Raw genomic sequence first — 27,924 nt, 5'->3', positions numbered from 1 at the left:
TTTGTAGAAGACTGTATAGAGGACTATGTAGAGGACTATATAGAAGACTATGTAGAGGACTGTATAGAGGACTATGTAGAGGACTGTATAGAAGACTATGTAGAGGACTATATAGAAGACTATGTAGAGGACTATATAGAAGACTATGTAGAGGACTGTATAGAGGACTATGTAGAGGACTGTATAGAAGACTATGTAGAGGACTATATAGAAGACTATGTAGAGGACTGTATAGAAGACTATGTAGAGGACTGTATAGAAGACTATGTAGAGGACTGTATAGAGGACTATGTAGAGGACTATATAGAAGACTATGTAGAGGAATGTATAGAGGACTATGTAGAGGACTGTATAGAGGACTATATAGAAGACTATGTAGAGGACTGTATAGAGGACTATGTAGAGGACTATGTAGAGGACTGTATAGAGGACTATGTAGAGGACTATGTAGAGGACTATATAGAAGACTATGTAGAGGACTGTATAGAGGACTATGTAGAGGACTGTATAGAGGACTATGTAGAGGAATGTATAGAGGACTATATAGAAGACTATGTAGAGGACTGTATAGAGGACTATGTAGAGGACTGTATAGAGGACTATGTAGAGGACTGTATAGAGGACTATATAGAAGACTATGTAGAGGACTGTATAGAGGACTATGTAGAGGACTATGTAGAGGACTGTATAGAGGACTATGTAGAGGACTATGTAGAGGACTGTATAGAGGACTATATAGAAGACTATGTAGAGGACTGTATAGAGGACTATATAGAAGACTATGTAGAGGACTGTATAGAGGACTATGTAGAGGACTATGTAGAGGACTGTATAGAGGACTATGTAGAGGACTGTGTAGAGGACTATATAGAAGACTATGTATAAGACTGTATAGAAGACTATGTAGAGGACTATATAGAAGACTATGTAGAGGACTGTATAGAAGACTATGTAGAGGACTGTATAGAAGACTATGTAGAGGACTGTATAGAAGACTATGTAGAGGACTGTTTAGAGGACTATGTAGAGGACTGTATAGAGGACTATGTAGAGGACTGTATAGAGGACTATATAGAAGACTATGTAGAGGACTGTATAGAGGACTATGTAGAGGACTATGTAGAGGACTATATAGAAGACTATGCAGAGGACTGTATAGAGGACTATGTAGAGGACTGTATAGAGGACTATGTAGAGGACTATGTAGAGGACTGTATAGAGGACTATGTAGAGGACTATGTAAAGGTCTATATAGAGGACTATGTAGAGGTCTATATAGAGGACTATAGAGGACTATGTATAGAGGTCTATATAGAGGACTGTGTAGAGGTCTATATAGAGGACTGTGTAGAGGTCTATATAGAGGACTATGTATAGAGGTCTATATAGAGGACTGTGTAGAGGTCTATATAGAGGACTGTGTAGAGGACTATATAGAGGACTATTACGTGATAAAACAACAACAACATATCGTTATATTCTGATTGGTTGGCGTAATACCGTCACACTGTGATGCTGCGGACGTACGCTCACATGCGTCACGCAGCTCAACAACATTCAACATCAAGCATGAGTGAAAACAATACTGCAGAAGAAGGAATTCCCAAAAAAGGAGCTACTTCAATGAGTTAATGCTGTTTACAAACTCAAGTTGCTACTGACTAAACTGAAACTTAACTCAACAATATTTGTTTTTTTTCGTTTTTACTGAATATTTCAAGGCAAACTGTTACGCTTACTTTGACAAATAAAAGGATGACAATTATTTTGTTGCAATTGTATGTGCTTGAAATGAATAACAACCTATTTTTCAGGTTTAGGCAAATATATTGTTATCGCCTAAATACCCTGAAATATCGTGATATTCTTTAAGGGCCATATTGCCACCCCTACTATAGACTATAATAGTCCTCCCAATACATTCAGACAGCACTACAACATGGAGAACTCTCTATATATCTCTATCTATATCTATATCGAAGTATCATACAGCTTTTGGCTGCTTATGCTGTTTTATTGGCACCGGTCTATATCCAGAACACCTGCGATCCGCGGCTCAGTTCAAGCGAAGGCTACACTATTAATTTACTCTGCCACACTAGAATTGCTTTGAAAGTTCACAGTGTGTGTGTGTCTGTGTTTATGTGGACACATCGAAAAAAACATGAAACATTGTGTTGTAAAGCACAAACAGTGAAACACTATTTGTGCGTCACAGTACTTTGTCCTTCAGCAACTGTTCTTCTGTGCACCTGTAGCTGCAGCAGAGGACTCTTTGGCTTTATAGCTCCCCCTAGTGCCCAACATGTGTAATTACATCTGATGACACCAGCACCAGATGGATCCAGCACACTGTTGAATGTAGGTTTCACATGAATTATTTTAAGAATTCATTAATGTAAGTGTGATGGGCAGCCACCCATTTGTACCTTAGAGAAAGTGTTCATCTGCTCTTTGTTCCAGAGGATCTGCAGCATGCTGGCACATATCGGACAACAGGCTCCTGGAAAGAGGTCAGAGGTCATGGATTACTTCAACTCAACTTCCACAGACAAGTCACGAGGGAAGGCGATCACTGCAAAAATACAAATTCCTTTTAAAACAGAGTGTGGCGGAGCACTCACCAGGTGGGGTGACGGGCTGGCAGCCGGGAGTGGACAGACGGGGACAGGGAATCACACTGCACGCAGAGTCGGGGGCCACGTCGGACACGGCCCCCACGGCGTGGCAGGAGTCCTCGTAGTCCACAGCCACGCGGTCAGAGAAGGCGTCACACACCGTGTTGTAGGTTTCACCATTGTGGCCACAAACCTGCTGAGGCTTCCTGCAGGCATCCTGAGAACAGAGCCCCACAAGCAACTTATTCATATGTGAATATGTGTTCTATCTATCTATCTATCTATCTATCTATCTATCTATCTATCTATCTATCTATCTATCTATCTATCTATCTATATCTTTATATATATATATATATTTATATATAGATATGGATGGATGAGGAGGAGCAGGAATGTGATCTACCTATTCACTCCTTTTGGATATTTCTTGGCTAAAATAAAAGGCGACTATGAAGAATATCAGGTTTCATGCTCTGGGAAGCAGCTCACTAGTAATGCATGAAAACAGTTGTATAATGTGCAATAGAATAATCTAAATGCTGGCTGTTCTGTGGCATCTGATCAAAGTTAACATGCTGGTGGTGGCATATCAAGCAATTCAAGACATCCACTCACATGGTGGGGATGGAAGGAAGTACACTGTGGGCATCAGTATCACTTTAAAGTGGAGCTGAAAGGACATTTAGCATTATCTGTCCTCTGGATTGTGACGTAATCCAGAGTGAAACAGGACAGACAGGCGGGAGGAAATTAATTTGATGGTTGAAACGATAAGATCACCGCCTTCTCGAGCTCTGTGCTGCAAAACGTATCAGATTGATTGATTGATGGATGAATGTCATGATATTATTGGTTGAAATTGGCCGGTTCTAGCTGACGTAAGCACACGTCATATTTTGTTGTCCAGGAAGAAAACGATATTGGATTATGGCATACATTTCATCCCAGCTTCACTTTAAGGGTACTGGTATTGGCACTGGCATGGTCCTTTTCTGAAAGATACTCAGCCTGAACAGATGTAGACAAAGTGGAGACGTCATGATATTTATAAATTGTCACTGGATTCATAATCAAGAAATATTCACATACAGAGCTATGTTTGAACACAACGCTGTACTGACCAAAGGTCCACTGGTGAAATGACCATCAACATCCTACTCATCTGATTTCAACTCTTCCAGTCCTCACACTGGTGCAGATGTGAGGAGAGTTACTCAACTTGAGGAACAGCTGCACTCTGCTGAGTGCTACTCAGCACCGTTCTGGGTTCAGGTCTGTACTGCACCGGCGCCCCCCTGAGTCCACGTGAGCCTACCTGGCAGTGACCCATGTAAGCCAGGGTCTTCCCCGCCTGCTGCAGCTGGCACAGACTGGGGTGGACCAGGCCGTCGGTGTCGCAGGCCGGGTCCACGCTGCTCTTATCACAGGCTGCCGGCCGGCCGATGCACTCATACTGCAGGCAGTCCGACGAGTCGCTCAGGCACACGCGATACTTCGAGATGCACCTGGAAACACACACATATTAGAGCTTGAACCATTCATATATATATATAGAATATATACACAGTATGCCAATTATACAACATGATTTTTTGAAGATTTTTTGATTCTTACATGGCATCATTACAGTTTGGCCAGTAGAAAGAGAGAAAATAAAAGGAAAAGGAAAAAACAAGGTGAATGATAAAATACATGAACGGCAACATTATAATTGAATAAGAAGAAATTAAAAAAGAATACTCCTGTTTTTTTTTCCTGTGATTTTTTTTTTGCAGCCAAAGTATTGGTTGGGCTCTGCACAATATGTCTTTATGTACGTGAGCAGACAGATAAGAAGCCCACTGCTAATGCTATATCAATATGATTGATCTAAGAACAAGAACCTTCAGAATATAGACATGAATGAAAGCAGAGAGTTCAGTGGATGTAAGTGCTGCTGAAGAGGAGATTTCTGGCTCAGACTCTGAGGAAAAACTCATTTTGAGAAGACGACCTTTAGAGATATGGATTGTGAAATGATAAACATTTGGCACGGAAAACAGAAGTCTCCTCTTGAGTTTCCATAAACGCCGCTCACAACTCACATTCACACAACGGAAGAGAGAAACGACACACACCGAAAAGGTGCAATCAAAAGAGCAAACCTCTTCCCTCTGAACACACAAAGAAACCCTGCTCTGTCACCATAGCAACCGCTGAGTCCCCGGATATATACCTCCATTCGTAAGTGTGTGCGCCTTCTGTGTTTGCACAGAGAGCCAAGAAAAGAGTTTTAGACCTTGTACGCTGTAGGGTAACGGACGTCATCATGTGAGTGACGGTGGTGAATCTGCTCCTGTGGGTTTATCATCTTCTTACTGAAACATGTGACACACACAGCAACATTATGTGGATATTACTGTCAAGACATTTAGCGGTATCTAATCCGAACACAGAGGACGGTCGCTAAGAAGAGCTACGTCTGCTTTTAACAGAAATGTTATTTTCATTCTCTAAACAATTCCAACTGCTTCTACTTTGCTGTACTTTTGAACATCGCTAAGCTGCTGTTCATCAAACTTAAATCTTCCTGCAGATGCTTCACATTAAAGGTTCCTGGCGAGTGTTTGAATGACTGCTAGCGCAGCACGATATATTATTTCAGTAACCTCAGGTTCTGAAGAGTGAAGCCAATGCCGATGTGGCTTAAGCATAAGCATTCATTCTCTCTGCTGGCTGCCAGGGGGCGACTCCACTGGTTATTAGTGATGTCCAAATGAAGCTTCGTGAAGCATTTTCTTTATTTTCTGAGCCCAATAGATGGCGCTCTCTGTTCAACAAAGGGTTGAAGGCCGATATATTTCCATTGCTTTCAACCCTTTGTTGAACAGAGAGCGCCATCTATTGGGCTCAGAAAATAAAGAAACTGCTTCACGAAGCTTCATTTGGACATCACTACTGGTTATAGAAAGAGGTGTCTGATGACACGTAAGGCTATGAGAAAATGATCCTACTTGATTTATTACCTCAGTTGTAGTTTCAATCCAATTCTTCAATCCAGCATGATGTTCATTTAGTACATTATAGACACATTTCATGTCATTATGGACCTGCATTTATAAAGCATCTTTCAAGCTAACTAGCTACTCAAGGCGCTTCACACTACATTCAATCACTTTCACCCGTTCACACACACATTCACACATCGATGGCGCAATCAGGGGCAATGGGGGGTTCAGTATAAATAGTATAGTATAGTATAGTATATTATATTATATTATAGTATAGTATAGTAGGAATACTACCATAATGAGGAATGCACACAGAATCTTTTTTAACGAATGAGAAGGACAAATGTGTGTCAAGTCAGTAAAAGAAGGAAATCTGTTTCCCATAGGTCCACAATAACTTTTCCAGCGAGTAAACAGAGAAGGCAAAGGAGCTGAAACAAGGAACACTGACCCAGCAAGAGTTTCATTGTGATCACTGTGGTGGTGAAACATTAAAGGACCATGAAAGCAGGACAGGGAGACATTCACTTATTCTACCTTTAATTATGATCACACATACTGGACTTTTTCTTCAATTCATATCCTCTTTCCTAATCCATACTTTTCACAGCAGCGTTTAGAGCCTTTAGAGCTCCCTGTAGTTGAGCTAAATAGATAATTAACAGAAAGATTCAACTGCATTTGGTTTGAATACTATTCTGAATTCTCTTTGTATGGGGCCGATAATATATGTAGTCTGTATTTCCTCAGATTTATATCCCGGTCAGGATTTAAACATGATGGGTGTTTGGGTGGAGGGTTAAGATGTAGGTTGAAGGATTTGTGAATGTAAAGGGAACAGAGCTTATACTGATAAGGGCTTTGTAGTCATTGAACCCCACTTATCAACACAAACACGTTAACATTCCTATCACACCTGTTTTATGTTGGGTGATATGCAGGTTCAGTTTCCATTTAATTTGGGGAACGAGAGTGCAGGTATTTAAGGTGTTGCTTATGTATATGTAATTCATATTACTTCCTGAAGAAGTCATTCTTAGTAAGGTTTGGGTCAGACGTAAATAATATAACTTAAAACAAGTGTATAAACATCTCCTCAATCTTGTAAATGTTTGGTTATGTGTGTTTAAGGATGAAAAAAGAAGTATTAAAAAAAGACGAGACCACTTCCTGTATTCTGGACAGGAGTTGTCATGTGGACGGATCAAAGCAGATTGGGTTGTAATTGGATAATGTATGTTTATTGTCTTTTGCTAACATTAGAAACATACGCAGCTAGCTATTACAAGTTGCAAGTTTAAGGCACTTCAGCATTGGCTTCACTTTTTCAGAATGGGTGGCGCCCGAGGATTTACAGCCCCCGGCATGCAGGCATTTCTAGTGCTGTGTGTGGAGTGGAGACAGCCGATATCTACTCCATCCCCGCCTCCAAAAGTCAATTGGACCAGAGAGCGAGTGTTTGAATATGAATCTATAATTAGGGTTGAACTGTTGCTCGTCACAGCCCCGCGTTGGTGTGCAATTCAATGTGAAGTTGCACTGTGGTGAAGTGTGAACTCAAAAGGCCAAAGAGAAGAACGTTAGTGTTGATGAGTGGGCGTTCGGTGTGAGAGGACCTACCTCTGGTTCCTCTGGCAGGGTTTGCCGGTGCAGGGGTTGCTGAGGCGGCACAGGCCGAACACAAACTGATGGTCCTTGAAGCCCATACAGCGAGCCACACAGGCGCTGGGGTAGGTCCGCCCGTTGGAGGCACAGACTGGGACGAAGCGGTCTGGACAACTACAGGGAAGGCCTGGAGGGGGACATGAACCGGCATGACAGAGAGAAGTATTCCAGTGTGACTGTGGGAGTTACTTTCAGCGATGTGGCCACATTCCTAGATCACAGTAATGACTTCAGTGAGAACAATGATAACATAAGCGATAGAACCGCTGACCAGAGCTACAAAAATACCACATAACGTAATAAACCATCATTGGGCTCATTCTGCTCCACATTAGGGAATAAAGATACGACCAAATTCCAATTTTAACGAGTCTAGCCAGGCATTTTTCTGATTTATTTATCGATTCAAATGGGGTTGTGCCCATCGATGGCAGTTCTAACAAGAGAGAAAGTGTCAACCAATCATAGGGTTGGATTAGGAATGGGGATATCTTCCTACGTAGTTAGCTAGAGCCATAAAAAACGGCCACAAAAAGCCTCTGTGCAGTGTCGATTTCATCCACAATCTAAACGATTCAACATTTATTTATTGCATAAAAAAGAGTAAAACTAAATCATAAGTAACCACAGAGAACCTATCCAATGAAGATGAATGCATCTGCAGGAACACACACACAGAAGCTCTGTTCGGTCTCCGTCACTAATGATATCTGGTGTTTATGAAAGAAGCTGATTTATGGACTCAATTCATCTACAATCCACTGAGAATCAGATGGCAACAACACAGCTGGGACAAACGATGAACATCATTTATAAAAGGGTGATGAAGTGAAGTAATGTTACACTCACACACACACAAACACTCACACACACACAAGCCCCTTATAGACAGACGATTACTCCCACAACGAAAAGGTAGTCTAAAATGGGTTACACACACACACACACACACACACACACACACACACACAGACGGACCGGTGAAGTGTCTGCGGTCCTCGTCGGAGCTGTCGAAGGGGAGACATTCTCTCGTAGAGCAGATGATGTCACCGGCGAAGCAGTAACAGGTGTGGCAGTCGATCCTGAAAGACGTCCCATGACCTGGTGGTAACAACATAACAACATGTTAACACCATGTTACTCTATGTAATGATTCACATTCCAAAGGACCCGGCCTCCAAAGTTACTGATTTCAGTCAGTCTGTTGGCGTAGACATAGACTGCATGTCAGAACATAGTCGTCTTGATGTCACCCGTTGGTTTGTGGACGACAGTTTTGAAGCATTTTTGGATTTTGTGGAATTATGGTCATATGGAAGAAACCATATTTGGAGTGTGGAGGAGCAATGGGTGGACAAGCAGCAGAGCAGCAACCTAACCTGGATTCTGGGGTGAAGCTTCATAATTCAAGGGCAACTTTACAGCTAAGTTTTAAAGTCATCTTAGTAGCGAATTGCATTGGTAGCGTGGTAGCAGATGTAGCGACACCGTGGTAACAACTTGTCAATCAGCAGGTAGCCCCGCCCCTAAATCATCCCCTGCTTTCTGGTCTGGTGGACTCTAAATGGACCATAATGTACTAAATCAACATCATGCTGGATTGAAGAAGACTTGAAACTAGAGATTGAGACCATAAACTCATGTTTACAATGTTTACTGAGATATACATCAAGAGAGAAGTAGGACCGTTTTCTCACAGATGTCCATGCAATCAGACTTCTTATTATAACCAGGAGTCGCCCCCTGATGGCCCCTAAAGAGAATGCAAATTTAAGGTACATCAGCTTTGGCTTTACTTCTTGTTCACACAGAACCACCTGGCTGTATATAATGGGTTGTACCTTTTTGTTCATTTGGTTTTCATGCCTGGTTCATGCTCAGCAGTTCAACCCACAGGTGAGAAAAAAGGTTGGCATGATACATTTTTGCCAGCACTGGGCCCTAAATCTAACCACAAGTGTTTTAAGAGTGAAAGGAAGAAGAGTAAAAACATCATGGAGCTCTAAAAGCGTGTGGACACTCAAAGTGGGCTTTCATCAACGGAACAAAGAGACACAGACAGAGAAGAAAACAAAAAAGGCAACAACTTTGTCATTCCATGAATGCGGGTGTCTGAGAAGCTCAGGAGGATATTCAACACGTCAAGCCAAGCAAGACCCTGAGGAAAACGCTCATCCACCCCCAGGACCGAATACCCAGAAACCATCTGGACAATGTGGTGTATGCAGCCCGATGCAGTGAGGAATAACCAGACCTGTTCATAAGGGGAAACTAAACAACCGCTGCATAAGTGAATGGCACAACACAGGAGAGCCAGTTCCTCGGGTCGGGACTCAGAAGTCTGCATCTCAGGGTGCACTCACATGAGGCGATCCATACCGTGATCACACGTTCACTTCCTCGGCCCGGCAGGTTGGGGAGGTGTGCTTAGGCACGCTACAGTTGCTCATGCTCACAAGCACAGCACTTGACCTGGACATGGCGTATAATCGATAAGCCGTTACGCTCATTATCGCTCCATTTTCCACTCAGATCAGAGTGTAGGACACAGATGGATTCTGGGTCGGCTTGGGCATGCATTAGACTCATGGAGGGAGGGGTACCGGATCAGAACTAGAGGGGGACATAGGGACATAGGGCGACGGTCTGTCCTAATCACATGCTCTGATGCAGGTCGAGGTTCTCCATTGAGAAGACTCTCCTCAATATTATAATTTCATTTAAAGAGCTCAAGCATGTTGATTCATTTTGAAATTCTAATTAAAAAGCTGTAATTGTAGCTGTTCTTCAATATTGTCAGTGTCAACACATTGGTTGCTTGTTAGAGATGGTGTTTGTCAGAGGAGTTAGATATTAGTATGAATAAGACACACCTAGTGCTCTACTGATTCCTTCGTGAGAGCAATGATTTATTACCAGCATCACTGCCCTGCCGGCTGCACTTCTTTTCTGTTGCATAAAAAATGCATCCATTTAAAATTCTGGGTGAGCCTCTGGAATATTTGCACAAACAATCCATCTATTGCTCACGTTCCACCGGAGAAAGTTAACTTTTTAAAAGCCCTACTTCTCATTTAGAGGACTTTATGCGGCAGCATTTTTTGGTTTGTGTGTATTCGGTGAAACGAGACAATACGTGATTGAGAGGATAACGAATAAATGCATGGAACTAATGGAATGCAAATAAGGGATTCGTCTCCGAGGCTCCCTGGCAGCCACACTAGACACTTTTACTTCTTGCTTCGTCAACAATAAAGCACTCAGCCAGTGCTGCCCACTTATTCACCTTCATCCAAACAAATCAAACCTCTAACTGTTGGATTGAGCTGTTTTGCCACGCTTCCAACTGATCACCTACTGTAGAGAGCTGACAGCTCTTCCTTTGTCCATCTGCTATCAGGTGCTATAATGAATACGATGTGGTAACAACAAGCATCACATCGCTCAAAACATGCCTGACCTTGTTGACGACAGTCACATTTAAAAAGAGGATTAGATACAGACAAAGCATGTCTACTTCTTGGCTACCTATGATTGTCACCTCTCTCTCTCTCTCTCTCTCTCTCTCTCTCTCTCTCTCTCTCTCTCTCTCTCTCTCTCGCTCCACTGCTAAGAACAAGTGAACTGCTATGTGAAATACAAACAGAGAAGAAGCTCTTAAGGATTCTGCAAAAGTAAGTCTTATTCTGAGTCCATCCCAGACTTCTGGCTCTACACGAAGCAACAGCATGAGTGCAATCAAAGCCGACATCTGTCTTCAATAAGAGCGGAGCAGCTTGCCCCTCCTCAGAAGTGCAGGTGAAACGGCAAAGCGAGAAGAGCAAGAAACCTCGGTGGATGAGGAACCTGAGCCGGTGACGGAGAGTCAATGTTTCCTGAATACAACATGTTAAAGCCGCTGCGTGATCATTTAGAACGTTTCGGACTTTGGTGCCCCCCAGGGGACTGTATTAACAATGACAGGAAATGACAGGATGATGAAATAAGATGCAGCGCGGTGTAAATACAAATGAGGATGAAAAAAGATGAGTGCAGTGCACTGTGCCTGAGGCTTCCCCCTGCAGGCAGTTTCATCCTGCGTCCAACAAGTCTGCAGTGCTGCGTCTAAAAGGAATATATAATAATCCAATCACTGCGCTGTTCTGTTGTCCAAGCAGCTAAGACAGGAAGCCAGAGGTCATCATCAAGCTGAAATGACCCAACGTTTCCTAAACGCAGATTAGCACAAACCCATAGTACTTACTTAGAGATGGGTTGTTTCTATGTATTTACACCGGCTGATTTCCAGGTGTAGCTGTTCATCATGGAAGCAGCTGAAATGTCAAAAGAAACTTTGAATTCTTTATTGACTCGACTTCAGGACTTTTGAACAGAATCACGTGGATGTGGGTTTGGTAAAGAGAGTGACTGGGGGAGTTGTGTGCATGGTTAACAAAGGAAGATTCAAGAACAACAGAAATGATTTTAAAAGAAGACTGAGTAAAGTTGATTCTTTGTAAACTGGTTTCATTCAGAAACATTCAATCATCAAGCATAGAATTGTCTAAAAAGTACACAAAAAGTACAAAAAGATTGATTGCAGCCTATGAATTCAGTTTGTGAGTATAGTAGCTACGAACAAAGTCAACGTTGGAATGAAAGAAAGTGATGACTGTAACATGAAGTCAAAATCTGCAATGACATAATGAGTGGCAATTATCAGACACAGCAATCTCTGAGAAAACCAAAGCTGGAGGGCCTTCAACTCAGAGTGAATGGAAGTCTATGAGAAAATGACCCTACTTCTTAATGTATTATCTCAGTAAACATTGTAAACATGAGTTTATGGTCTCAATCTCTAGTTTCAAGTCTTCTTCAATCCAGCATGATGTTCATTTAGTACATTTTGGTCCATTTAGAGTCCACCAGACCAGAAAGCAGGGGATGCTTTAGGGGCGGGGCTACCTGCTGATTGACAGGGTGCTACTGCAGCGTTATCCATGCTAGGAATCCTCCATGTTTTCTTCTTGAGACTGTAACCCTTTCATACTGTTTTAACTTCATGAAAGTTATTTTTAACATTTTGGTTTGTTTTTTAAAAAATGTACTAAGATTGTGTCACTAAAAAGCTGAACTCGAGGCTTCAAGCGTGGTCCACAAACCAATGGATCTCGTCACCATGACTACAGTCTATGGGAATTATTAAATGACATACCCTTACCAATGGTATTTGATCATTTAGTCTGCTTTAATTAGCATGTGTTGTAATTAGTTTCTTTACAGTTTCCAGCTTTCTGATCTAGTGTCAGATCAGAAATATCCACCATAATCCACATATACCTTTAATACTCCTCAAATAGTTCATATGGGCCATATATGAACACGTAAGTTTTAAGTTAGTTTTTTTTTTGTGGTTCCATGATGATTTCATGTACAACAGTTCCACCTGATACCTCATCTCTGAGGAGGAACTGTGTGTTTGTTCAGATCTCCATTTAGGAAACAACTTGTACAACAAACACATCTAACAGACTGTAGGAGCTGAATATTGTGTTATAATCATATTACTTCTGTGTCCAAATGTTATTCTCCTCTTCACAGGAAGCCATGCATCTTTATTCATGAATGTCGTCCAGAGAAGTCAGGTCACCAGCGGTGGAACAATCAGTGCCTTCCCATCACCTCAGTGCTGCTGTTAACAAACCTCTTTACTCATTCAGACGTTACGGAGGACTTACTCTTCCTCTGTCCTCCTACGATGCAGGCCTCGTTGACGTCCACACAGGGCATCTCAGCACAGTTCTCCAGACGCCCACTGGGACCACAGCTGCAGACCTCGTGGCACCCAGTAGGACCAGTACGGGTCGGCACCTGGATACGAGAGTCCTGCTGCACCAGAAACTCAGAGGCCTCGCCCAGTTTACAGCCTGGAAAGACACACACACACAGCATGACCACCACCCAGCAGACACACACACACACGCACACACACACACACACACACACACACACACACACACACACACACACGCACACACACACACACACACACACACACACACACACACACACACACAGCATGACCACCACCCAGCAGACACACACACACACGCACACACACACACACACACACACACACACACACACACACACACACACACACACACACACGCACACACACACACACACACACACACACACACACACACACACACACAGCATGACCACCACCCAGCAGACACACACACACACGCGCACACACACACACACACACACACACACACACACACACACACACACACACACACACACACACACTAAGCATGACCACCACCCAGCAGACACACACATACGCACACACACACACACACACACACACAGCATGACCACCACCCAGCAGACACACACACACACACACACACACACACACACACACACACACACACACACACACACACACACACACAGTAGAGGTGATGGTAGTTGTGTACCTGGCACACAGATGAACGGCTGACAGCTGAGCTCGTCGAGGCAGCCCTTCCTGTTCACCTGGCATAAGTGGTTGCTGGGGCAGGGGTTGGGGTTGCATGGATGGATGACCTCCCCCACGATGCTGTTGCCTATGGAACTGGGGGCTGTGAAGGGGTAGGGGTGTAGGTGATGGGGGGGGATATGAGTGTCAGACACAATATGAGAGAGAGTTTCTCTTGGTGACAATGTGAACATGATGACTTTAGACTTAACTGAACTTTGACTTTAACACCAATGACCTATGGCTTCACCGTAGAAAGAAACTAGGGGTAGACATTCCTATTGTCAACGTAGCAGGGTGGTCCGATCGGCGGCCGCTTTTATGTGGTCTTTTTCCATTGTGACCATTGAAGCGGGCAACTAACACAGAAAGTAAAGCGACTTACAGGAAGTGATGGACTCACTGAGGTGTCCCAGTAAAGACTATCAGTGGAGTAGTGACCTTAGGAAGCAGAGACTACATGAGTCACATTTACTCAATGCTTCATCCAGCCTTCGCCCAATGACAGCTGGGATCGGCTCCAGCCCGCCGCGACCCTGAATACAGGATAAGCGGTAGACAATGGATGGATGGATGGATGGATGGATGGATGGATGGATGGATGCTTCATCCACTCTCTAATCTCAAGACTGATCTCAAGCCAGGAGCACGGCTAAAATCATGCAAGACAAACTCTTCGTGTTCCTCGGAGACGGATATACAAATCAATCCGACAGCAGCCGATCATATTGTTCCAGCAGAAGAGACGTGTGTGTTTGTACGACCAACACACAGACAGGGCATCACTTTCTACATAAACATTAAATCTGTGGTTTACAAAAAAACCCACAGACATGCTAAATATTAAGTTCAGAGACGATAAATGATTAGAAGTGAAATAACACGTCGCTCGTTTGAGTGTGCTTTACAAAGTCAATACAACGCAGCAGAGATGGATGGAGGTCATGTAGAGTAACAGTTCTCTACAACCCACTTTTTAAGTAAATTAACCTTACTGACCATTTTTACTGCTATTTCCCCTTTCATCATCTTGAAAAAGGTTAACCAGCCATTTCAAGGGATATCGATGTGATAAATCACAGTTTAGGCAGTTTAGTTATTGAAACACATACACAGGTTAAATACTTAATAAATGAATTGATTGTAAATTAACAGGGTTGTCTAATTATTTTCATGTCCTCTCTTCAGTCAAACAAACAGAATGTATGCTAGCCTTTCATATTAGATTCAGTATTATAGGCAGGCTACAACTTACGAAAATCCAGGTTCCCTCATGTGGCTTAAAGGTGAACTGCAGATATAAACGTTAAAAATAACTATGGAAGAAATTCTGCTAATTGAATTGGTGACCCTAATAAAATCTGGCCCATCCTTCCTTCCATTTCTGCTCATTGTTTTTACAGCACTGCATAGTGTGTTCTCAGCAGCAGCAGCAGCAGCAGCAGCAGCAGCAGCAGCAGCAGCAGCAGACAGTGAGTAGTACAGCAGTACTGGTCTGAAACTTGGCAGGTGGCTACAAACACAACTCCAATAAGATGCTAATGTTCCTCCATGTCTGCTGGATGTATACATAGCCAACTGTTTGCTAAATGTTAACCAAAGCAGCTTCATGAGATGATATACTGTCAGTACTGTGTCTAACAGCTTCTGTGACCTACTGCCCCCTGGTGGCCACAAATCAATTCACTTGCACATGAGCATTTTAAAGGACTGAAAGTAATACATTTATACGTTGGAGTTTATTCAATGCTGGTGTTTCCATCTATAAGTGACTCCCCTACATCTTACTACAGGAAGGACTTGCTGACTCACTGAGGTATCTGTGGAGGGGGATGCAGCGTTCAGGGTCATCAATGGGCGACAGCAGCTCACAGATCCTCTCTGGAGTTTGTCCTTCATGGAAGCGTTTCCTGTCCCCACACTGGGTCAGGATGTCCACACAATCTGACCTGAGGACAGATAACAAAAAAAAACAAAAGCAGATAAGAATGAATCAACACAAAGTGTTCATGTGTACCTTCTGTGTGTACAAATGCAGACTTCAGGGTTGTACGGCAGACTGGGAGCAGAGTGTGAGGCTCTGCCAACACACACACACCCACACACACACTCTCCAGACATGACACAGCAGATCCCAAGAGAAGGACCTCGCCCTGTCCATCAATTCAACTCATGCCTTCATGAGAAAAACAAGGTCATTGAAGATAAATACAAAAGCATGCCAAGACAAATGTAAACCAGGCAGACTTCTGCGTAGAAATGGAGGCTGAAACTGATCCACCGAACTAACAGAGTCAAAGTTGGAAAGAGAGAAAGTGATGGCTGTTATATTAAGTCAAAATCTGCAACGGCATAATGAGTGGGAATTATTGGACAGCAATCTCTGTTTCAAGTCTTCTTCAATCCAGCATGATGATCATTTAGAAAATGATGGTCCATTTAGAGCCAAACAGACCAGAAAGCAGGGGATGCTTTTTTCTTTAGTGGTCTAATCAAGTACAGATTTCAACCCCTCTTGTAACTGTACGCCAATCATTATTATCATATTTCTCTGGATAATACGTCACAGTACAGAAAGTAAAGGTGCTGTTACATCTTCCTTCCATCCCTTTCAGGCCGCCGGTGGACATACTTGCATATGACGCTCCCTCTGGACTTGCTGTGGCAGGGTTTGATCTGCAGGGAGCAGGCCACGGCCTTCCACATGTCCGGCAGACACTTCCTGATGTCCAGCACGGGGATGTTCATGAAGGGCATCTTGATGGTCCCGTTGGACCACAGCTTGATGTCGTTCATGGCGCCCTGGTCGGACTGGACGCTACAGCTGCGGAACAGCTCTGTCGGCCTGGGTACAGAGACGGGGGGAGCACGCAACGTGAAAGGGGGAATAAAACCCAGCAGTTTAATAATAATAATAATAACATTATTTATATAGCACCTTTAAAAACGACAGTTTAGAAAGTGCTTTTGACAGCAGACTTTACACACATACGAGTCTATACACAAAAACAACACACACCAGCAGAGCAGGAGAAGCGATACGTAGAGTTTAAGAGTCAAGACGAGGTAAAAAGACAGTAGAATGTCAATCAAATGTAAATAAATAACTAAAATAAAAATAAATAACATTAAATAAATGAAGAAGTTAAAACAGGCGACATCACATAAAACCAAGTCTATAAAAGTCGCTGAATCAGCAAGCCTTAGTTGAGTGGTTCCAAAGCCGAGGGTGGATATGATTAATATAACCGTGTGACAAAGGCATCTGCTGTATGATAGATAAGGAAACAAACAAGGGGATGGGTGAGGGTCAGCCAGACAGATCAGCCCAAATCCTGTTCCATCTCAAACGCTGATCTTGATTATTCTACATTTTAATGAGTTTGCCGACCTGATAGTAAACATGTAGCAGATTATTGTACAGGAAAACGAGTCTGTAAATAATAAAACCATGCCATTTCCTGCCTGATCACAACATTTGGAATGAGGAATCATTAGTGACTTTATTATCTATATTTGACACCTTCGCTGTGAGGTTTATGATGGCTATCGTTTTCCTAGAAACCTAAATGCAAATAAAAATCGTATTCAACAGAAATAAACAAAGTGGTTTTAAGGGGGAACATGTTTTCATTCCCATCTCTTATTATGTATTTAATGTCATTATTTAAGATGCTGCCTGATGAGGCAATCAATGCATCTTCAAGTGTTTGTCATCAATTGTTTTGCTCATATTGGCCAAACATTAAAGTAAAGACTCTTTACTTCCATCGAACGGCAACTTGTTAGTCAACTGTTTTATTGGAATCTAAATTATAGCTGGCTTGTCTTGAACGGGCAGCTGGCTGTTTGGCCGGCAGCCGGCGCTTATGTACGGTGATCTCAGAGCGAGCCATACAGGCAGAGAGCGCGGTGAGTTCAAAGACACACTTCTTAGCTTCGTTTACTGCTGACAGCCAGGATCCAGCACACCGGAGCTCAACGCAGCGAGCTGCTGCAGCGGCCCGTCGTACATGCAAGCGTGCTCCGAGGGAGTCCCTCTGCAGGACGCCAGGCTTGTTTTCCTCTTCCCCTGGTCCAGGAAGTGTCTTTGATGTCTGATTGGTGGGTTCGGTCTCAAGTGAGTCACCTAATTGGTGGTTTGAAGTGAGAACGTTCCAGGCAGAAGTCCTGGGTGTGGTTCCATCATTCCATCCACTCCTGATGAGTGGATGCTTTGTTTATCTTGACGTGGCCAGTGTGTGTGTGTGTGTGTGTGTGTGTGTGGCTCCTTTAACTTAATTTAACCCCAAAGCATTCAACAGTGGTTTTCTCTTGAACCAAAGCTAAACGCAGCAATCAGCTGATCCTTATTAAGACACACTGAAGCCGGTTCCCTGAGCTTCAGTGTGTCTTCGTCCCAGGACTTTAACCTCCGACAATCACGCTTCTTCTTCATCTTCTTTTTCCATCAAAGACCCCATGCAGAAATGTTCAGATTTAGAAGAAAAAAACATGTATCACAACGGTCGTCTATTGTGTTTTATACTTTCCTTCCAGACAGCAGTTGGTTCATTCGTTTCATTTCCAGCTCAGCGGTCCAAACGTGTTTGTTTGGTAATCCATCACAATGAATATCACATCTGCTTTCCACATAAAGTTGTGTTATTGTTGTGTTGCGCTGCATTCCTCTCCAGATTCACAGCCTTTTAGATCGATGTTGGATTTTACGAGATGCACATGTTCATGTTTCAGAAGAAAAAGTACTTTCTCATATCTAATCATGTACACACACACACACACACACACACATACACACACGCAAATTCACCACGCATTACCTCACACGAGTTCGACCACAGGATCACGTGTGATTATTTGCGTTACAGGAGGAGCTTACTGTACCTTTGTGTAGATAGAAACATTTCTTTCTGTCAGCAACCATGGCTGAAATACATAACAACTATGTTTTGTCTCAGTTCATAACTTACTGCTAATAACTGGTGTGACAAAATAAATGAATATTAATGAATCTGGCTTAGATGGAAATCAACCCTAAATGAACGGATTCTGCTGTCATTTAATTACATGGTGATCCTGAAGACGACTGTAAAACACTAGGGTCGCACATCTCTTTGTGATAAACGGTTCGATATGCATCTAGATACACAGGTTACGATTCGATTCAAAAACGATATCCTTTTATACAGACCGATTAGAATCGATTCCATACAGTGTAAGAACGATACGATTCGATTCTACGGTTAATATTTGTTGTAGATATTTTATAAAATAAAGAAGCTGATTCTATGAAATTGACAGTACAATAGTTTCTTTTCAAATATGTAAAATACCACATATCCCCAAGCATTGTGGCTGTATGGCACTGGCAAAAAAACAACAACCAGAACAACAAAATCACATGTCAATGTATTTATTTTTAGACATGGACCAAAAAAAAGTCTGGCTGAATCGTTGGCTGGCGGTCACAGGACAGTGTCGTGGACGCTACCCGTGCTGCGGCCGCCTCTTGTGGCGCAAGTTGAGACACAAGCGATCGACATTCAAAGCCATCCGTCTCTCACGTGCGGTCGTGGAGTGCCTGCGGTCACACGGCAGCGTCGCAGCCGCCTACCTGTGCTGCGCCGCCTCTCCACCTCCTCCATGTTCCGTGTTGTCCCTTGTTTATAACTCATACAAGCTAGCCAGCTACGGCGTTTCACGGGCAGCTTCAGCTCTCGCGTTGTTTTAGAGACGCTGGCGTAATGCCGCCCATAGATATGGTGCCGCCAACCGCTTCAAAGTCTCGCGATACCGGATCCATGACTCTATAACCGATTCGTCTAGGAATTCATTGATAATTCGTATCAATTGAGGAGGCTGCTACCGATGCAGCCGTATCTCTCACTTGTTGAACCGAATATCCGGTCGCATCGGTTTATCGTTTACAACCCTAGAAAACACTGTAAATATCTTCACTTCTGAAAGAAGTTCAGATCGATCAGGGATTCTAACATCTGCTCCATCAACACTCAACACAACGTCACCTAAACGAGGCATATTGCTCTGCTCTCTGTACTATGAGCTTCTATCAGGTGGCTGATCCAACCTCTGGACATCACTGATGACAGGGGAATTTTAACACGGTTGCAAAGTTCTGTCTGTTTGCGTCGGCTTTGTCAGGAAAAGCGTCGCTCAGAACCGTAGCGTTCTAGGGATCCGGTAAAGGAAGCGTCCCGTTAACAGGGACACAGCTAGAGTCATCTCTGCCAAGCATTCAGACAGACAGAGTGACGAGTTGATGCTGTGTCAAAGAGTTCTGTAGTACATCATGATATCATAAATCCATAAGTTGCACTCTTCATCAGGACTGACACGATGGACTCACAAGTTTCTTTCTAATTTCAGGTAGAAGGAGGTGTGTTTGTCTGGCACACACACACACACACACACACACACACACACACACACACACACACACAGTTATCAGCCCCATGCTCCTGGAGCTCCAGACCAGTGGACGAGTCTCTCCTGGAGCCCATCAAAGAGCCCAACACACAGTTTGTTTGCCTGAACTTCAAATCCCACAATGCCACAGCATGACCACCATACCATCATGATCCGAAACTACAGTTCGTCAAATGATAGTCTTTGGGAGGAATAACACAAGGTCAACATTGAGAGACGGCTGCTGTTTGACCTTCAGCCTGAGACACAATCTTTTGATTTCTGATCATAATCATTTCTTGGGAATGTATTTGAACCTATTTGTGGTCAGGCTGCTCTCATCCACTGTTTGGGATACTATATAAGCACTATATATATGACTATGTAACAGTGAGCCAGGATGTGCAGGGCTGCCTCTCAGGAAGTCGGGTGATGTTGGATCAGCTATGTCATCGGGAGGAGGTTTGGGTGAGATGTACGTGTCAAACAAACACAGGACTTTCACCGAGGAGACCACTGTCTGTGTCCTGTAATGCCGGGTTCACACCGGCCGCGGAAGCGCCCGCGGTCTGCTGCCCCCCTGTTCACACCAGACGCGTATTTATCCCCGACGGTCGACAAGCACTTCTGCTCAGCTGTTGTTCAGAGCTATTTTTTTCCATTACGAAGTAAATAACCCCATAAAATTAATACGCCATGTTTCTGTAACCAAGAAGTTTGTACACTTCTTTTATTTATCCGTTCTCTCTGAGAGAGAGAGAGAGAGAGACACACACACACACACACACACACACACACAGAGAGAGTGTGTATGGTAGTAGACAGTAGTAGTGCAGATACACCGTTGAAATACACATATTTTTTTATCTACTCTTCACATTTATTAAATGTATTGTCTCTTCCTGTTTCCCAGTGCGAGTTGAGATACACAAATATGATCGCAGTTGTCCATCGCGGTATTTTATTTTGAAAATTGCTTTTATTTTGAAAATTGACCGGATTGTCTCGTGTTTCTTTGTGTGATTTCCTGCCAGAATTGACGCGTTCGCTCGCGGCACGCGCAAAAAATAGAGCAGACACTGAAACGATCGCTTCACGGCACTTCGCGTCTGGTGTGAACGACACTATCGCTTAACAAGCGCGCCAAAAGGAAGCGGGCTCCGCTACGCGCCGCAAAGGCGCTTCCGCGGCTGGTGTGAACCAGGCGTAATAAGTCAAGGTTGACCTATTTTAAGTAACTTTCTCATGTGTATTTTATTAATCCCACCTCCAAATATACTTATTCGGTCAGACAGGTGGGTGTCAGCAAATCATGTAGTTCTTCTTAATATAGCTCCAGGAAATTACAGACAATTATGATGAACACAATACAGAGTATTTCAACAAGCAACATTGTAACATTCTCAATGAGTTGTACTTAAATTAGATTTGACGCTCCTATCTAATTGGATCTCACATCTCACATGACCTTCAGCGTTTCACTGTTCTACAGTATCAAATGACAGCAAGCTTTCGTTGGTTGCCTCATTCACCAGGTGACCTGCAGACCGCTGTGTGTATGTGTGAAGTACATTTGAGTTTGTTTTGATGTGTGTGTGTTTGTGTGTGTGTGTCTTCCCAGTGCAGCCTTTGAAGCCGTTCCATTTGGCCTTTGGCCCCATGTGTGGACAGTGTGTAAAACATGCTGTGGTACTGATAACTGCAGGGTCACACTGGGTTCAATACCACAACGTCCCCCCCCCCCCCCCCCCCCCCTCTCTCTCTTCAGGCTCTAAGTGACACATTTTAACAGTTCAATGGTTAATAAATGTGTGTGATGATACAAAGAGGTTGATCACAGTAGGAAGGGCAACATTTGTGATGAAATAACTTTCGCACTGGAAATACATTCAACTGTTTGGTTCTTTGCATGTGAAATATTCCAATCAGTGTAGTTGAAGTACTGATACGCATCGGAGCTGAAAGCTGTTGAAAGATTTCAAATGAGCTGAGAAGACAGCATTAGTACTCTTGGTTTTATGTTCATTTCCATGTTAGCAGAGTGAAAGAAGTTGAACTAACAGTTCAAGTGGGAAAAAAAAAGCTTAGAGCAGCTGGAAGGTCGGTTGAAGCCGAAGCCTGAGAGTAAGGAATGAAATAGTTGAAGCACCATTAGGAGACAGTTAAAAGTTTAAATAACATGATGATGAACCATCTTGAAAATTGAAATGTGTAAAACTCAGCCAAAATTTGAAGTGTCCTCCAGTTTATACGCAGAGAGAGCAGCGATTCATCCAATGAAGTGAGTGAAGTGTTAGCTAGAACTAAACACACTAAATGTTGTTCTCTGGCCCAATTTATAAAGTAAGAAAACCTATCAACGTATCAATACAAATGTTAGTTAAAGTTGACGTGAGGAACTTTTCACTGGTTTTGGGAGCCTGGTACTCGGAAACACTACCACCTTTGTCCACAGGGTCAACATGAAACTTCCTCGCTGTAGTTTTAATGTTGAATGTGAATGTCAAATGATAGTTTACATGCACTTCTATGTGTATGGCCTTTATGTTTGCATGTTTCCTATTAACTCAGTAAAATAACATGTCACTAAATACACTACTGACGCAAATATGCCCTTCTCATCCACTTTTTTCTCAAAGCATCTGGGTGAACAGGGCTTTTAGAAGGGATTCATTTAGTTGAAAATGTATATGTTAGTGTTGTTTCAGAGCAGTTTGTGACCCCTGTGTGTTATGTGATAATACACATATAAAATAGGTGTTTCGAGTGGCGTGAGAACAACTAGATCCTCTTTGTCCTGGCAGACAGACAGAGGAGTAAAACCCTGGTGAGTCTCACCTGTTGTTGAAGTTGGTGCAGTAGGTGAGGTCCTTGCAGCCCAGCTGACAGGGCTCTCTGACATCAGCCAGGCAGTTGATGAGCTCCGTCTCCACCAGGTTGTACTCACAGAGCTGGTCAAAGTCCTGCCACGTCTGGCTGCCCCAGTTAGTGCTGATCTCCTGACACATGTCCCTGTCGGAGCACAGAGACGGGCTCACAACAAGAACAACCGCGTCAGCACATTTCAGCTCGACCACCAAGCACCGCGCCGTACCTGCAGAGCGACGTGTTGGCCTTGGAGCAGCAGTGCAGCTTGGCGCAGTCCATCTTGGCGGGATGGGGGGTCTCCTCTTCAGGTGGGGAGGGAGGGTGGGCGCTGCCCAGAAAGCACTGCCACATGGGTTCCTGAGGGAGGGGCTGGGAGCCGCACTCGTCGATCAAACCCTCCATGATCTCGTGTTCTGTGCTCATGGTGCGAAGGATCCGCCGACAAGCCACCTGACAGTGGGTGGCCTCGGCCCGGTCGCAGCAGTACAGACCTGGATGTGAGGGGGATGGGTGGTTAAGTGCTGGAACATACTATATAGAGATGTGGATGGCTCCAAGCATAGCAAGTGACATACATGCACAGCAAACATAAAGACAGCTAATGTAAATGATAGGCCGATGTTCTGTGCAAGGCGAGTAGCACATGGGACAAGTCTGTCTTCAGGGATCCTTAGTTTTAGGCAATTTTATTTTAGGTTAGTAGGGGTGGGTAAAAATATCGATACGGCAAAATATTGCGATACTTTGCAGGCCAATACAATATTGATTTTTCAACTCCAAAGATCGATTAAAAAAAAAAAAAAATAGATTCATGTTTAGATGCGTTGTGAATGCAGTACTATATCCCTTTTCATTTTATTTTCAATATGTATTCCAGTGAATTTCATGGGAATTAATAAAATGGAGAGGCTGTTTTGAATGAAATTGTTTTGACTCAATTTGTCCTCTGATCAATATCATCTGATGTACATATACAGGTACTTGTGTTTTCATCTTTATTTATATCGCAATATTGGGATATCGTGATAATATCGTATTGTGACCAAAGTATCGTGATACGTATCGTATTGTGAGGTTCTTGCCAATACTCACCCCTTGAGGTTAGGGTTAGTGATACTTGTTGATTCTTCTAATTGTTTGCCATAATGAATCTAACTCACTATGCTTTGTAACTGAGCTCTAAAAATGAAACAAAAGTCTAAAACACAACTCCGCCCGCACCGGTTCATCTTTCCCAGAATGAGGGAATAAATGACTTCCATAAAATGCTTCTTTATAAAAGAAAAATAGATATTTATATAACTGTACACCTGATCTATACAGCATAAAGACAGGGAGCACAGGAAGAAGGGAAATTATCTCCAGAAATAAGGTTGATTGTGATTTCTTTTTTTGTACTTTTATTTGATCCCAACTGGATCCCAAAAAGGTGTGCAGACCAGTATGACCAGTATACTCTGTTCTCCTGAAAGATTCGGTCTTGCTCCACTGTACCAGGAAGAGGGGGCCGAGCCGCCTGCCAAAACCCACATCAACATCCCCTCAGGATCGCATTTCAACAACAAAAACATCTGCTAACGGTAGGTCAAGATCAACACCAGCTAGTTCCCTCTGCTGAAGAAGGTTCTGTTTGTTTATTTCTACACACACGAGGCACTGGAGGATATGAACATTTCATGTTATGATGATGTCAAGTTCTTAAATGGCACTAAAACATACTGGAAACTGAATCATTTGATTGTGTCACAGATAGGACACATCTTTTTTTTTTAGCAAAACATTTAAAATAATCATCTCCCGGCATTAACAAAGACATTTTAAAATGTCGCTACCATGATAGCGAGCTAGACGGCTTTTGAAGATATGATTATCTTGATAATACAAATTCGACACGATCAACTTTTCAAGTGTTTCTTCATTGCAACTGGAAAAACGAAGGTGAACGGCCCTTGACACTGCAGAAACTGATGCACACGAGATGTGTTGAAGACAGGAGGAGTCTCTGCTGATGGGGAGGAGTCAGAAGTAGACTGGTGCGGACCTTTAACTGCTGTCCATGAAATGGGTTGTATTTTACACAAAACATATTGTTATGATGTTGAAAGTTTTGTCTTTCTCTAGTGTCAGCAGTGTGGCTGCGTCTTCTCACCCTGCTGTCAGTTACTAGTTGACGTTATTATTCTAACTGATGACTGTAGATTGAGAGTGTATGGACCCAGTGGTAGAGGTGAAATGTTTGCAAGATCTTCAACACTGCACCTTTAAATTCTACAAAGATTCTCTGACTCTGAGTGGAGATGTTCTGGAAGACAGCCCCCAACTAAAACTCCTGGGTTAGAGAAATAATTCAAGAACGGCTCTCGCAGAAGGAACAGCCAGTCCGAACCCTGGACAGAATAATAGGGCCCCTTTTGCTGAATGTGTAATCCTGAGAGCACCACAAGCATTGTGTTGGAATAAAGAGATCTGAAAGTTAAAACAGAACCGTTGTAGGTATCAGTGATGATGGGGCAAGGTTCCAACTCCTGGTGCTGGACTGATGAACCTGCTGCAGGGTCAGCTGGACCCAGCTGGACTTACTGTCTAAGGGGCTGCGTATGGGGTAGGACTTGGTGAAGTTGCTGACGCAGCCGAGCAACTGAGCGCTGTGACTTTGACAGTACTCCTTGACGGCGTTGATCTGGGACACGGTGGGGGTGGAGTCGGTCCTGAAGATGGCCTGGCAGTACTCCCTGCAGGTGGTGTGTCGCCCTGCATAGCTGCAGCAGGTGGAGCCCACTGGAGAGACAGACAGGTGACGGACATTAAAACAAGAAGAGAGACCGCTCGACAGGACGTTACTGAGCTCACATCCTGCTAGGCAAATGCCATGGCTGTGTGTGTGTGTGTGTGTGTGTGTGTTGTGTGTTGACAGAGGGAGAGAAAAGCAAAACAAGGCCATCTATTGGTCCAAGAAGATAGTGGTGTGCTAGCTGGGTTTCTGTAATTATGAGCTGGAAGGAGATATGAGATCAGTGTTTGCAGTTGTTGGCATCTTCTCTGTTTGTCTTGCTTATGAGTGTGTGTGTGTGTGTGTGTGTGTGTGTGTGTGTGAGAGAGAGAGTAACAACTTACTTTCATTTTTGGTGATGCAGCTGTAGAGGGAGTTCTAAAAAGGAGAAGATGGATGAAGCTGTGTCTTAGTGGTTTCCAACTGTTATGGCAAACAGACTGTTTACAATGACCAAATCAAAGGCTGTTGGCCTCAAACTGGATGTGATTCATGAGCAGTTCGACCGAACAGTGATTCTGTTTTCCTCCTCAGCTTGTTAGAAGCCTGAAGATGTGAAAAAAACCCTGCAGATGCAGGAAACCACTGCAAAAGGATCTTATCCTTCTAATTCCTTTAACCATGCCGGATTCTTCTGGAGGCCCCGTGAGGATTCCCCACCCCAGGTCGGGATCCAAAGCTGATCTTTTCATTTAGATGAATACATTCTCATTTTAATGAAATGTCTTTGAGTATTACATGTCATTTTGTAGAGGGATGGTAGATCTTCTCTTTATCCCGTTTCATTCTTTGTTATGTTCTATGCAGTTTTCTTTGAAATAATGAAATTAAAAAACAACTTCCACCGTTAATGTGACAATGAGTATGGTATTCGGTTTCACAGTAGTAATAGGTAGAAGAAGAGTACATGAGGAATAGTGGTAGTAATATTTATTTATTTCTACTTCAATGAGTCTCAGACGCTACATCAATCTGCCCTTTCTTTATGAATTCTACTCTCAGTTGATGAAACCAGTGAACCTGCAGCTACTGATATTGTTATTGGACTTACCTCTGTGATTTTTTTGCATACTTTTGTTATGTCATTTTTAGATGATGCCTATAAAGGAAAAGGAAATAGAATCATGAAAACACACGCAGATGGACTTAATAGTCCAAGCAAATCATCTTAAAGTCAAACACAAATGAAAACACTTTTTAACCATTTATTATCATCTCCTGTTGTATTATTCACCTATTTAACAAAAATATGCAAATTACATGCATCCATCAATTAATCTCAAAGTTTCAGCGGCGCAGAGCTGGAGAAGGTGGTGAGGTAATCTTTTCAACCATCAAATCAAATCCCTCCCAACGTAATGTCCCGCCTCCTGTTTCACCGTGAAATAGGTAACGATGCAGAAGACAGATACACTGGATAGTTCTTATGCTCAGGTCATCTCACCTGTCTACATTCCCTGCGACACTCGGCTGAGATAGCCAGCTCACAGCAGCCCAGCCCCACCCAGCCGTCCGACTTCCTGGACACTCCTGGAAAGAAATCAAACGCCACAGCATCAGTCACACGTTATGTGTAGATCTATGTTATGGAGGTGAGCTTGTACAGACTGGGGAGACTGATTTCCAACTGAAAATGAGCTGAACAGACTATTTTATTGAAAGGTTGCTCCCACTTTTCAGGAGCTAATAATAATATTTCTGCTAGCAAATTTGTTAAAATTTGTCTTATATTGTTGCATTATTGAAAAGTCAGCGACTTTGCAAAGATAATCCATCCACCTGACAGGCATGGCATATCAAGCAGGAATGTTAACGAGGTGTTATGTGCAGTCTTTCCATCCAGCTCAAAGCGCCTCTTGTGGACGTGCAGATACATTACACATGTCACTGTAGAGTGCAGAGTTTCATGTATGTTTTTATTTATAACCGTCCTGGATGTGTGACCACTGGGTATCGCATGCAAATAATTCCCCACATTGTTGGATGGAAAGACACTTTGGCACTTTACAAAGTGCTTGATGTATATTCATTACCAGTGTCTTAAAAACATAAAAGATACAATAAAAAGAGAAA

General features: G+C 43.0%; 1 protein-coding gene across 1 annotated transcript in view; it reads right to left on the bottom strand.

The window, feature by feature from the left end:
• Positions 1-27,924, bottom strand: part of reck (reversion-inducing-cysteine-rich protein with kazal motifs) — a 76,312-nt gene that overhangs the window by 15,067 nt on the left and 33,321 nt on the right. Inside the window, exons 5-19 of the mRNA XM_084033800.1 lie at positions 27,296-27,381; positions 26,903-26,950; positions 26,196-26,229; positions 25,662-25,859; positions 23,308-23,572; positions 23,052-23,225; positions 16,420-16,632; positions 15,600-15,736; positions 13,747-13,890; positions 12,994-13,182; positions 8,255-8,377; positions 7,232-7,403; positions 3,937-4,126; positions 2,625-2,835; positions 2,430-2,503 (exon numbers count right to left, since the gene is read on the bottom strand). Coding sequence (XP_083889926.1) covers positions 2,430-2,503; positions 2,625-2,835; positions 3,937-4,126; positions 7,232-7,403; positions 8,255-8,377; positions 12,994-13,182; positions 13,747-13,890; positions 15,600-15,736; positions 16,420-16,632; positions 23,052-23,225; positions 23,308-23,572; positions 25,662-25,859; positions 26,196-26,229; positions 26,903-26,950; positions 27,296-27,381 — 2,258 coding nt within the window. The remainder of the gene's footprint in view (positions 1-2,429; positions 2,504-2,624; positions 2,836-3,936; positions 4,127-7,231; positions 7,404-8,254; positions 8,378-12,993; positions 13,183-13,746; positions 13,891-15,599; positions 15,737-16,419; positions 16,633-23,051; positions 23,226-23,307; positions 23,573-25,661; positions 25,860-26,195; positions 26,230-26,902; positions 26,951-27,295; positions 27,382-27,924) is intronic.

The sequence above is a fragment of the Eutrigla gurnardus genome, assembly GCF_963514095.1.
Source record: "Eutrigla gurnardus genome assembly, chromosome: 18".
Lineage (NCBI taxonomy): Eukaryota > Metazoa > Chordata > Actinopteri > Perciformes > Triglidae > Eutrigla > Eutrigla gurnardus.
Note: the sequence above shows the minus strand (reverse complement) of the source record. Positions and strands in the feature narration are given on the sequence as shown.